General features: G+C 42.1%; 1 protein-coding gene across 10 annotated transcripts in view; it reads right to left on the bottom strand.

The window, feature by feature from the left end:
- Positions 1–13,957, bottom strand: part of UTRN (utrophin) — a 490,767-nt gene that overhangs the window by 108,175 nt on the left and 368,635 nt on the right. For all 10 annotated transcript variants that reach the window (XM_084777015.1, XM_084777016.1, XM_084777011.1 and 7 more), the window contains one exon: positions 6,958–7,087. In XM_084777015.1, the coding sequence (XP_084633141.1) occupies positions 6,958–7,087 (130 nt within the window). The remainder of the gene's footprint in view (positions 1–6,957; positions 7,088–13,957) is intronic.

Raw genomic sequence — 13,957 nt, 5'->3', positions numbered from 1 at the left:
GGAACCTGAAGGTAAGAGCTGATGCAGGGGCCATGGAGGAATTCTGTTCACTAGCTTTGACCTCATGGTTTGTTCAACCTACTTTTTTTTAATAGCTCCCAGGTCTACCAGCCCTGGGGTGAACCACCCACAGTGAGCTGTGCCTTCCCACAGCAATTATCAACCAGTGCCATATCACTCGATTTATGAGTCCACATAGGAGAGAAGCACTGATGGCGTTCGGATTTCTGAAACATGATAAAGCATTTAGTATTTCAAAGGCTACAGTATGCTCTGAGATAAAACAAAGACTGCTAATACACCTATTCTAGTCATCAAAGAACTAAGGAGGAAACACCGATGTGAAAAAAAATGATTATTAACCATTGACCCCAAGGTCCAGTGACACGCAACTAATTATATGTATAGCACCCACATACAGAAAACATATAAGTATACACGGATAAACACATTACATTAAGAAGTATGTTTTTCTATGGCTGTTTGCAAATGTCATTTAAATGAAGCAAAGTTGATGAGCCTAGGATAAAGCAAAAGTCATTCTCAAAACAGAATGAAACTGTAGTCATGGTAACAGAAAAGCTTTAGTTGGAATTATTTTTAAAGTTGATTTGTGGGAAAATTAATGAAAAAAATAACATACTATTTTATAAAACATTGGTAATTATTATTGGACATGATGAACAGTTGGGGAAATGCCATATATTCCCTGGCTATCTCTAGAGCTGAGGGGTGAAAGGGCAGAGTCTGCCCCTGGCTGTGAATCCCACAGTGCACAGATCTTTAACACAGCCTGGGAATCAGCTGCAGGATTCCCATGAGTCAGCAAGGGGAAGTTGGCAGCACATAAAAGAACCACAAAATATGTGTGCAAGGCTGAGAGGTTCTTGACACTGGAAGTCAAGAAGGAGCGAGGAGGTCAGTGGCCAGAAGATTCCGCATGAGCAAAGATGGAGGGGGTGAAATTACAGGGATGGGCCAAAAGCCAGTGACAACCCAGGGCCGAGGGAAGGTCAATACGCTCAGGCTTAATGCTGTTCTTGCACCTTTCTTCATTATCTCAATGACCTTGGTCAGCAAGGCAAGATGCTCTTGGCACTTGTATCTTTTTTTTTTTTTTTAATAAAAATGGTATGTTATAATCTGTCTAACACATTCATCTGGTTCAAAGAATGAATACAAAAGCCGTTTTAAAAGTAGAGAAAAATAGAAATGATAAGGTATTTATATTCCATTACAAACTGGATGATAATAATCAACTAAAAGCAATTTGCATTAAAAGGAAAAATATGTCGATATGATATATTAAATGGTGTTACTTCCATATTGTTCAAACAAGAGGACTGAACACAAAGCTTTCTAAGTTTCCTACAATTATTAATGTAACTTTAGTTCCATTATAAATATTTACTTGAATCGTGTATAAGCAGAATAGGTTGTTCTGTTAGCTGGGTTTTCCAATTTCTCTATGGTTCTAATATTTAGAAGGAAATTTATTAAAACAGTAAGACTTCTTAAACCTTCTTCCAATGGATTCCTATCCCTGTCTTCAAAAATAAACCACAATTCATAGCTTCAGATTTTCTTGATTGGAAAAAGGTTCAATGGCGAGTCCAGCTTGTTTTATTTAATAGTTCTTATCTGGTATCTGTATTGTCTTTCTCCTCGTTTCTGTCAGTTGGCTGTGGCCATTCTGTCAACCTAGTCCCTGCCTTGTCATTTCTACTTTGTTACTTGTTCGCAATTCATAAGACATGGGGTTCAAGCATTTACAACGTGTCTACCACATGGGTCTGTGTCTCTGAGGAGGCAGCTGACAGTTTGGCTGCACCCAGTGGGACCTCTATGTTCCCTTTATTATATCCTTTGTAGATGCTCAGGTCACTAGCCATTCAGGTCCCCAATAAACAGGAAGTCAGGGAAGCCCCAAGAAGAGCTAAGCTTCTAAGACAGACTTTGGTGACATGGTTCGATTCATGATAAGGTGCCAGGGGATCACAGAAGAAATCAGACAGCAAAATATTTAAGAAGTCACTGAGAGTAGGCTGAGATTGGGAGAGGGTTAGGTAGGACAAGTCAGTGCTGTGACAGCATATGAGGAAAGAGCTGGAAAACAGAGTAGACGGACTATGGGTAGAAAAGCCAAGGTCAAGAGTAAGACAAGACAGGTCACGGCTGCAAAAAGCTTAAGTCTGATGTCCAGTGGAGATCAAGCATGGAACAAAGAGCAAGTCGCATGAGACAGGGTCAGACAGAAAAGCTGAGGCCAAGTCTCTGCTCAGTCTTCCATGGCAGGAGAAGCCCAGTTCCTATTGTAAACAAATGCCAATTCTGGGCTTTAGACAGATCATTTAGGGGCTGGGAAGATGGTTCCGTAAGCAATGCATGTGGCATGCAAGCAAGATGACCTCAATGCAATTTCAAGAGCTCACAGAACCACCAGGTGTGGCACCCCATGCCTGTAAGCCTAGTGACAGGTAGGCAGAGACATATAGGTACCTGGGGCTTGCTGGCCAGATGACACACCTGAGTCAAAAGCTACTGGTAAAAAGGAGAGAGTCTGTCTCAAAAAGAGGGAAAGAACAACAAGAGAAGACCTCTGCACCCACACACAGGGTAACACTGGGTGGTATTGCTTTTCAAATATTCAAAAATATACACAACATGGTAATTATTAATAGAATCGATAACTGAAAAATGAAATGAGGAGAATGGAGCTTGCAAGAGAAAAAGACATTTGAGAGAAAAATGATGGAAAAAAGTATTTTCTGGAATTAAAAAGAGATGAATCTATCCTTGTACCCTAGGGCACAATGCACAGAGTATATTCAGAAACTGCTTATTAAATAGAACCAAAGAGCCATAATATGGTTTGGGTGAGCACTAATGCCCCCAACACTGAGTATTTGAGCATCTCATGAGATGACTAATGTTCAAACAGTCTCTGCTTCTAATAGCAGTTGTGCATAAGACACAGTAAACAACAAAAGAATAAAAGCTATTATGGATAATTTTCCTCCATTTACTTTTAACAGCAGGTAAAATCAACTACCATTACAGAAAAGAATATCAAGGAAGGAGAGGGTTGGAAAATGGTTACTCACACACACACACACACACACACACACACACACACACACACAAAGAAAATCCTTGCGAAGTTAAACTCATGAACCATTTTTCTCTTCCCAGTTCCCAGATGTAATGGTTGAAAACTAGACCTGAGAAATATCCTGAATCTAAGAACAAAGGAAAGTATCTTTTAAACTCTTAAATGACTGACTACCAAGGAGAGCCAACAGCACGTGTCACTTTAGTGACAGTAGATGATACCACTACAAAAGCATCTCAACATCAACATCCTCCCTCACTTTCCTGCCAAGTCCTGGGGTAGCAATAAGACAAGAAAAGCATCCCTGTGCAAGACTTTAAGCTAGGCACCATGAGGCCATAGACACCACTTTTCTCCCAGATTTGACCACGTGAAACTATAGTAACATCTGCCTCACTATGTGAAGTGAAAACGCTCTAACTTTGCAGGTTCCCCAAAGTCTGAGTCAACACACAAACATTAATAGACACACACACACACATACACACACACACACACACACACACACACACACACACACACACACACATTTTTTAAAGTCCTCTGTGAAAAAAAAGTCCTGTCTTCAAGGTAGGAAGCGGAGGCATGAGAGTATGTATGGCAAACATCAAATATAAAACATATTAAACAACCAATACTAGGAAATACAGAGAAGAAAAGGAGACTTCATAACAGAGGATACTGGAGAAAAACTAAGGAGAGACATGACATTTGGAGAAAGACCCAAGTGGGAAGGGAGGGGAGGAGTAGGAGGGTGGGCGAGAGAAGGAGGGAGAGGTGGGGAGGGTGGGAGGTGGAGGAAGAGGTTCTGGTGGCAGCAGTAAGCACAGGGGTCTGGAAGAGGAGCAGGAATGCTCCAGGAAGTGGGAAGAGACGCACAAAGGTTTAGACTGGAACGACTCTGAATGCCCAAGAACTGTCAGTGCAGCCAGCACAGCAGAGTGAGGATGAGAACGGATGCAGCACGTGACAGACGCAGCTCTGAGCCGCCCGAAGGAGTCTCACGTGAAGTCGCTGCGCTCACATTTTCAGTTGCTCATTATGGCTGCTGGGAAGGAAATGTCTCAGAAGTAGGACAGGGCAGGAAGCCAAGCTGAAAGGACAGTGGGCAATCCGAGGGGGCAATCGGAGCGGTGCTGGCTCGGGGCGAGATGTAGTGGTACAGGATTCTGGTGCGGTTTCAAGAGTGATGGGACTCACTCATGGAGCGGATTCTGTAGTGGTTCCAAGAATTCTGGGGTAAACAACTGGAGTGGTCGAACTTCCTGGGCAAGGTGCAAGGACTGAAGGAAAGTAGATACCAGCCCCAGGAGGCTGCTGATTGCTGACGGACACACACTGCATAAACACTGGTCTCTTGCTCTAAGTAGCTGGGAGTCTGGCTACATTTCACCTGAAAAGTCAATAAGCCCCCACCCAGCCCTGCTTTCCTCATCAGTCTCTCACAGCGGCAGGTCTGTTAGGGACTGAAGACCTGAAGAAAAGCAAGTTCTGCGGAGATGGATTCTTCCAGAGAATTCTCTATATTTTGGCTCATTGCCTTTGCTTTAAAATTTGTCGGCAAAGGACTGTTAAACTGTTTGTCTCATATACACGTTGCTGGAGGAGACTGTAGGTAAAGGCAGAATAATTAATAAAGCTAGTTCTTAATCTCACATCTTATACAGAGTTCTCTATGAGTCTAACCCAGTGCCTCAGACATGCAAAGCATTGTTAACGTGGAAACATTCAACTCAGGGTAAAAAAAAAAAAAAAAAAAAAAAAAAGGAAACTTTAAGTGTCCTGGAAAAAAATGAGAGAGCAAAGCCTACAGCAGCATCTGGGACATTGAAGAGGGTGGAGCTGGGACCTGAAAAGGTATTTTCCCCTCAGGGCCCTAGGTGGACCTGGGCTGGCTCACCTCTACGGATGTTCTCCACTCAGACATAGTACTTAAAGGACATCAGCAATCTCTAAAGCACTCTTTGGCAAAGGATTTTGAAGGAAACGCACAAAATAGGATCGTGTAGAATAACCATGACAATACAGATCCACAGTCACTAAGGGAAGGTCAGGATTCACTAGAACCTAACAACAGTAGAAGAAACAGTAAGGCGGCTTTAAGACTACATGGGAAAGCTCTGACTACACAGATGTGAAATGTCGTGCTAGATCCAAGAACTTTTCCAGCATCCAGCGGCACATCAGTGAGGGGGCTTCATCAGGACACGACTGGATTCTGAGAGTCAGTCGCTCGCTCGTCATCAGAACAGACTAAAGTGGAGAGCGAGTAAGGCAAGAGCAACGTTATGTGTTGCAAACAGAGGTGAGAAAAACATGCAGCAAGACAAGTGCTACAGATAGTAAGGACTGCAGCCGGATGTGGTGGTGCACACCTCTAATTCCAGCACTGCAGAGGCAGTGAATTCCAAAGCGGTCAATCTGCAGAGTGAGTTCTAGCATGATCAGACCTATACAGTGAGAGACCCCAGCTCAAAGAAAAAAAAAAAAAAAAAGAAAAAGAAAAGAAAAGAAAAAAAGAAAAAGGAAAGGAAAAGAAAAGAAAAACACAGTAGATGACTGCCTAAAACTATCCCAAGACCATGCACAAAAGGCTGAGAACCCAGACTTAATAGCAGCATGCAGGCATTGCACACGCATGCACATTCTCTGGGTGTGTAAATAATATAAATGTCCCAGGAAATACTCTTACTGGCAAAGAACAGTGGAGGTTTAAGTCCCTCAGAGGCAATGGCACCGTATTTGCATATAGCCTACTCACAGCTTTCTATATACTTTAAATCACGTCTAGATTCTTTAAAACACTGAATATAATGCAAATACTGGGCAAAAGAGATGCCCTGAGGTAGTTTTTATGCAATCACGGTAAGAGAAAGTGTATGTGCATGCTTAATACGGATGCAAATTGTTTTCCTGATCCACAGAGCCCAGTGAAGCAAAGGGCCAAGCAGCTCTTCGCACTCTGAAGAGCTGACTTCACAAGGATAGAAATGATAATTGTGAGTGATTCAGTTTGATAAGAGGTGGGAGACTCCGCCTGACTTGGGTTCTGAGCAGGCTGCTTCCTCAGACAGTGGAAGAAGAGGAGTGGAAGAGATAGTGCACTGTGTGCACGTTGGGGGTGAGCTGTACACACATAGTTCCAGCTTCTGTGGGGGGAGGGGTTCTCACTACATCCTCCTACAAGTAATTAATGACTGCTTGTGAACCGCACTGCTAGATACAGTGAGGCACTCTATATGCTTGCTTTCCCTGTGCAAAGTGAATGATGGAAAATTACTTTGAGCACCATGATTTTTAAAGATTTACTTACTTTTATATGATGTGTATGAATGTGTTTTGCCTGCATGTGTGTCTGCACACCATGTGTGTACCCAGTGTCCTTAGAGGCCAGAATAGGACATCAGATCCCCTGGCACTGGAGTTACAATGGTTGTAACCCACCACATGGATGCTGAAATTCGAACCCAGGTCCTCTGGGAGAGCATCCAGTGCTCTCAAATGCTGGGCCAGGTTTCCAGCCCTGCACGCTTGTTTTTAATATACAAGAAATATTTTATTAGCAACACTGCAAAATTTAATAATGATATGTTGGTCCCAAGATACAGCCCAAATTTCCTCTTAAGTTTACTATGTGATAAATTGCTATTTTCCAATAAGGGATTTAGTTTCTGTTTCAGAGTTAAGAAATACACAGATGTAACAGGTTGTAATCTTTACATGCTTGATGCTGCAAGGAAAATGCCACTTACTTGTTTATTTTGTGGTTTTGTTGTTGTCGTTGTTATTTCCCCCCCCCCCCCCAAAACATGAGTTTCTTATGACAAAGGGAGAACCAGTCTCACCTGTCTTTGATTGTAGGTTTCTTCTTGGTTCTTCGGGGGCCTCTATTGGCTGATCAGCCAGAAAAACTCGAGCTTGGTCTACGGCATTCAGCACAGAATATTCTTTCTCCTTTAGCTCACGTCTCAGCACCTTTACAAAAGGAAACAGAAGTGGAATGTGTAAGGACCCTCACGTGTTCTCAGCAAACGAAAGAGTGTTTAGCTTGGCCACTGCTGACTGAAAAGCTGCGGAGGGAATGGTTTTAAGGCAACATGCTGACGAAGTTACAAGTGAAAATCTGTTACACGTAGGAACAAGAAAAAGCATATAAGGGTCCTGAAAATTGTGTATATGTTGAAGGGAAGAAGAAAACGACGGAGGAAAAGACTGGCACTTTAAGATATTCGCCTACAGGAGTTAGTGACATTGTATTTGAATTTACCAAAAGTGAACTTTGAGGGTCCCTGCTGTGTCGAGTTGCTAAAACATAAAAGCCTGCTCAAAGACAGTCTTCTTCCTTAAGACTGACAAGAAAAATTGCATCACTGATACTGAAGGAGGTAATTTCACGTGTAGTAATGAGGCCCTCAGAAGTGTTTTACTTCTTTAGACTACATTGAGAAAAAAAAAAAATTAAGAGACAGCAACAAATTAAAGGATGTGAAATCAAAACTAAACCAAAGAGAACACATAAAAGACAGTCTCCAATTATCTTAAAATACAGTCTATCCATTTCTCACGCTGAGCCAATTACTGTTTTCCCTCATGAGCTTTCCCATGCAAATCTGGAACTCTCAGAACAACATGTCTTTGGCACATTTATTCTTTTAAGTAGGGATAAACTTTCTCCCTGCTCCTATGAAATGTTTGGTGATTAAGACTCTAACTGACAAGGGTTTAAGAACAACGAAACTCACTCAAGGGTAAGACACCAACATGTAGAGATGTCTCCTGCACTATTTTAATACTAAATCAAAGATGCTGTTGACGTTGTTATCCTTTAAAATGCATACACAGCCACATCTTCAGGCCCAATAATTTGCTTATAGAGCAATTCAATGGCAATGCACTATGAAAATGCAGATTTTTTTCCTCTCTAAAATACTTTTCCTTTGTATTGTAGAATCGGGTCTTTCCTTTCAGCCATAACTAAATGTTTTAATATTGTTTGACATAACTGTGTTAGGATGAAGGGTTATATGGAGGCTAAATTCTCATCTTCCATCTTCAGTAAAAATTGAAAAAAAAGTAGAAGTACAAGAATAATCATCCTATGCTGAGTTGTGAAGATAATTTATGGGTCTGATCCATGCTTTTTAACAGGAGAGTATCAATCATATATTTAGAGGAACGAGATCTAGAGGTACAAAAGCATTCCTAATAGTTACTTCCAAAGCTTCTTACAAATAAATATAAAATGTGCGGTACAAAAATATGACACTGTTTTCTAATTTTTTAAAAAAATCAACAAACATTTGTTTTTAATTGCCAAGGGTACTTATACCCCAAAGCTGAGTATCACCAGTTAATACAGAAACAGTGAAGATTTGTAAAATGATACACAGGCTCTGCTGAAATTTTCATTTGGGTAGGGACATGCATGAAACGTAACTGTTCAAATGCAAGGTGCTGAGCAAGAGACAAAGGTCCTCAAAGTCCGTCCTTTCACCCTGGCTCATCCAACAGGGAGAAAACTAGGAGTATTAAAAAATATCACTAGAGGAAAACCAGAACACAGACATAAACAAATGGAAGGAAGTCCAAGTCTGGTGAGGAAGAGCAGACACTGCTGGGTCTCGGGAGGAATAAAATGCTCATGGGAAGATAGCCCACAGGGGACATTCCACGTGCTGTGGTGGGGGACATAGAGGAGGTGATCCCTGTGACATAAGCAGGGGCATTCCTGCCTGACCACTCAGAATTACTCAATCCACCGAGTGCCTTAGACAGGCCTGTCGGAGGGGAGTTGACAAGGGAGAGCTGCTCTTAGAATTATCTTTAGATTCTCACAACTTCAAACAGAAAGGAAATGTTTGTCTACAGAAAAACGGCTGGGGAAACAAACTCATCAATCCCCCACACGGCTGCAATTTTGCCAATTATGCATGGAGACTCTCACAGGAGAACAATTTTGTTGGCTGGCTGTTTGCTGTGCTCCGGAAGCTCTCTCTCTCTTGACAGCCACACCACAGACACCCCTGATCATTAATGCCTTACGGATGGAAGCTCAGGTAGCTATCCTACCATTACAGTGGCCTTTACCTTTTCCCTTCCCTACATTTCCCATCTCCAATACTCTGTTTATGTCTTTTTATTTCCCAGACCAACTGCCTCTATTAAGCAAGGACATCATGTATTTCTTTTTTTTAATTTTATTTCATTTCTGTCTTTCTCAGATACACTGTAAATTCTCGGGACCTCTGGATCATACACTACAGGAAGCCACATACTGAGCTCAGCTTTGAAGTGTTTCCTCAGGATGGTAGGCTTCATCTGAGTGTTACAGGGAGAGAAAAGCTCCTCCCCTCCACAGAAGCCTGCACCAGCCGCAGGAGGAACGACTCTGGTGTGCACACCAGGGGAAGCACACACCTTTAGCACCCATACATACATAGCAGAAGTTGAGGCAGAAGACCACATATGTGCTTTTGTGCTTCTGACACCTAGGAATGGATGATGGGCAAGCTGATGAAGAGCCAGACAACTGGGCAAGGAAGCAACTTCAGATTTACACACTCTTTTTATGGTTGAGTCTCCTAGATTGATCAAAACCAAATCTGAGTAGTAGAGTATCTCCCATAGTTTGTTTGCATCTCTCAACACATTAAAACTACAACCTGTCAAAGTTAAAACCCAGCACTGAATGCTTGTTAGGGGATGTCTGGTAAACTGACCTGAGAATCCTGAGTAAATAGCACAGCAGGCATAGATAGGTGGAATCCACCTAAGTAAATAAAACGCTGGAGCTCTGACCCTAGCGCCAACTCTATGCCCAGTATCCCAGAGAACCACACACATTATATCTGCTCCTACTCTATTATGAAATTTTAGTTTTGTTATTCAATTTGTCCTATTTCAATGTTACTTAATTGCATTCAGGGAGAGATTTAGCTTTCAACTGCTTTACACTCCTAATCATGACACCACCCTTCACCTCTCCATTAGATATAAAAGAGAATCTGCATTTCCTAAGCACCTGGAGAACACTAATGATAAGGTAATTGGAGTCCAATGAGCTGTTTTGTATACAAAGCTACAAAGTGGCATCCAGTGTCTAGCAGTATCACCTGACTCATTTGTGAGCCGCCTTAAGTGAGTATAAGATAATCTAATTGGAATTTTTATATGTTAATTACTTAATATTTTTACTGAAAACAATCCTCTTCCCAAACAATAACAAGCTTTGGTAAAGATGTGAGGGACTGGACCCTCACACACTCTTAGGCTATGGTAGAATCTTATGACACTTTAGTTTGGTTGTTCCTCAAAATGCCAACCTCAGGGTTACCCTGTGCCCTAGACATCCCATACTCAGACATACCCAGAAATAAAACATCTGTACATATACAAACACCCATGTGGTACCAGGCAGTGGTGGGGCACACCTTTAATGCCAGCACTTGGAGGCAGAGGCAAAGACATCGATCTCTGTGAGTTTGATCTCTACAGAGTGAGTTGAGGACAGCCAAGGCTTCACAGAGAAACTCTATCTCAAAAAAACAAACAAACAACAACAACAAACCAAAGCAACAAAACACCCCAACTAACAAAACAAAAACGAAACTACCCGACAGCCTGTGATAATATCATGACGTCATAGACAAACCTCACCCAACAGAAACATACATCCGCTGATCAGTGGATAAGCAAAAGTGGCAGAGCTGCATGATGGCTCTTAACAAGGAAAATGAGTTACAGACTGATACAAGCTACCACTCGATAAGCGTGATACATGTGCTCAGCGAAATGATTTAGATGACAACCTACAACACAGCGTGAGATTCCATGACCGTAGTCAGGTCTGCAGAGGCTGGAAGTAGATCAGTAGCTGCCTAGGTTTGGAGGCTTGAGGAGATGGAGAGAGATGGGGGGTGGGGGGGGGAGGTGGGGGGTTACTTTTTCAAGAAAATAAACTTTAATACGCCAAGTAGTAAATACAAAGACACAAATGGTTTTAGTCATTTTCTTCCAGAGGTTTTGCTCAGCTTACAGCAAATATGTCAGTACAGAAATTCTGGGGGCATTCCTTGAGGCAGGGAGATTGCTCTTTCTTCTCTACTTACAACTTGTGTGTTGGTAGATTGACTTGAAAGCACTCAGCCATGCAATCGATTAATCAAAGAAACTCCATTAGGCCGATTCCACTCTGGACAGCCATCCAGTGGGCTTCTAAGTCACTCACTGAGTCCTTAGGCACTCAGGGCCTGAGTCCTCTCAGCTTACAAAGAGAAACAACTCAATCTGGGTGTTGCAAATGGTAAACACACTGGTACTTAAGGGCAAAGATTGTTGCCATAAAGGAATGTCACAAGCACCTTTTAAACCATGCTTTAAAAAAAAAAAAAAGAAGGGACCTTCTATCCTCCAACTCTTCCATAAGACTTCCTGCGTTCCACCCCAAAGTTTGGCTGTGAGTCTCAGCATCTGTTTCAATCATCAGCTGGGTGGAGTCTTTCAGAGGCCCTCTATGGTAGGCTCCCCCTTTTCTTCAACCACTTCTGGACTAGAACTAGGGGATGGGGGAGAAGGTTGGGGGAATGAGGGAGGGAGAGTAGGGCCCTGAGGAGATGGGGAATGAATTAAAAAACATAAAAAGGAAAAGAAAGAAAGGAAGAGAAGGGAAGGGAAGGGAAGGGAAGGGAAGGGAAGGGAAGGGAAGGGAAGGGAAGGGAAGGGAAGGGAAGGGAAGAAAAAGACCTAAGTGATTCCTGACTACTTAAAGTGAACATCTTAATTAAAAACAAAAATATTTCCCCAAATTTTGAGAGTGTAAGTTTGGAATTTAGTGAACCATGACAAGGAAAACAAAAGAATCCTTAAAGTTACTATTTAGGGGTAGGATGGATGAATTTAGCTCCACCAGGGAGCTGAGCTGAAACCTATCTCGAAAGACAGGACCCTCTGAACTAACAAAGGCTAGGATCTGACACTGGGTTCTCTTTCAGCCAGGCACTCCAGAACCAGCCCTCGGGAGTGAATACAGCCCATTTTAGTCTGTTCACGGCATTCTTATTTGTTGCATACCCATTTCCAGTCTCTTTGCCCGACTCTTATTTAGATGACAGCCAAGCTCTCCGGTGTTTGCTCTGAAGAAACTGGCTGTTTCCAGTTCCTGGGGACAGCCTCCTGATGGTGGCTCACAGCACTGAGCAGCTGGAGGTCCTAAACTGGCTTTGCAGGTCTACTGGAATGTATGTTTCCAGCATGCATGGTTTACAAGTTTGAGTTGTAAAATACCTACCTACCCCACGTGGCATAGATAGAAGATGCAGTCTGGCCAGCCCATTAAGGCTTTGGCAACAGCAAGGCCAAAGCTAAGGCTACACTTTTCCTTTCATTCTTTTGAAAGTAATGAAATGCTAAACTTATGAATTGATGGTGCAAACACAATTCAGTAATTAGATCAAAAGCTGAACCATACACTTAATGGGATAAATTTAACGATATGCAAATATCTGGCTCTTAAAATAAAAACATCAACAAAAATCTTGCAGGTGATGTTTCTTTTCTGATCACTCTATAACACACACATACATACATATAAATCTCTCTCTCTCTCTCTCTCTCTCTCTCTCTCTCTCTCTCTCTCTCTCTCTCTCTCTGTGTGTGTGTGTGTGTGTGTGTGTGTGTGTGTGTAGCAGTTTATCTCTGGTGCATATTAGCATATTCAGTAATACAATAGATCCTCTCATTCATTCTGGAACCCTTTGTACCTTGCTGTCCAGACACCCTGTGTGGCTAAGCTTCTGTCCCCTGCAGTAACTGGCTAATGAGAATGGAGAATTATACTCCATCAGTTGATAACAGGAACAACTGTGTCACCTTTATAGGAAGGTATAATCCATTATTCTAACAATCTAGTACATAGGGCAAGCAGAAAGGAGACCAATGGATTGGATTCAGTGATATTCACTTCAGCAGTCCAAAGAAGGCATTTCATACACCATAAGGCATCTGTCCAAGTGGGTGCTACTTAGAGACAGGTGAAGTTATGCCAAGTGAGGAAGGATCAGGGCTGTGGCTTTTGTGAAAATGTTTTAGACCCTAAGTCTTCACATTTGCCAAGAGAAATACCTAATAAATATGTACTTCCTCATGTTGCAGACACCTGGTAACTTTGCCACCCAAAGCCTGGACACTAAGCTGCAAGCACACTCGGTGTGATCACTTGTCACAGTCCCTATGACACGTTCCATCAGTACAATCACCACTCATGTGGAAATTGATTGCTAGTGAAACATGGGGACTTAAGTAGGAATTATGTTCTCCCAGAAACTGATAGAGCCCCATAAGGTCCAGTTACTGTACAGCCAGTGATGGCCTCTGTCCCATCCCCTGCTGTCACAGGCATCCATGGGCACCAGCATGCACGGAGTATGAGGACTTCACTAGATGCAGCTCTCTCTCTAGAACTATGAGCTAAAGGAACTACTTTATTTATATACTGTCCAGTCTCTTGTACCCTGTTACAGCAAGAGTAAATTAATTAATACATCGTTCCAGTAAATATTTGGTAAATGCCTTAATACTCTCCAGGGCAAACCAGAGTAAAGGGAAATTTTAGCTTATAGATAGTAGACAAGACTATCTGGAACAAGGAAAAAGATGACTTCAAAATAACTCAAGATAACTTGAAAAAGGAAAGCAGAAACTAGGTTTTAAAACATGAATGTTCTAAAATGTTTATCAGACCCCACACGCTCAAGAGTCAACAGTAGTAAAGCAAGAATACAAAAATTATTTTGTGTCCATAAAAACGAAAATCCTCTTAGCTGGGTACAGCCATCACAGATCTCAAGA

The sequence above is a fragment of the Acomys minous genome (genome assembly GCF_964271855.1).
Source record: "Acomys minous genome assembly, chromosome: 3".
Lineage (NCBI taxonomy): Eukaryota > Metazoa > Chordata > Mammalia > Rodentia > Muridae > Acomys > Acomys minous.
Note: the sequence above shows the minus strand (reverse complement) of the source record. Positions and strands in the feature narration are given on the sequence as shown.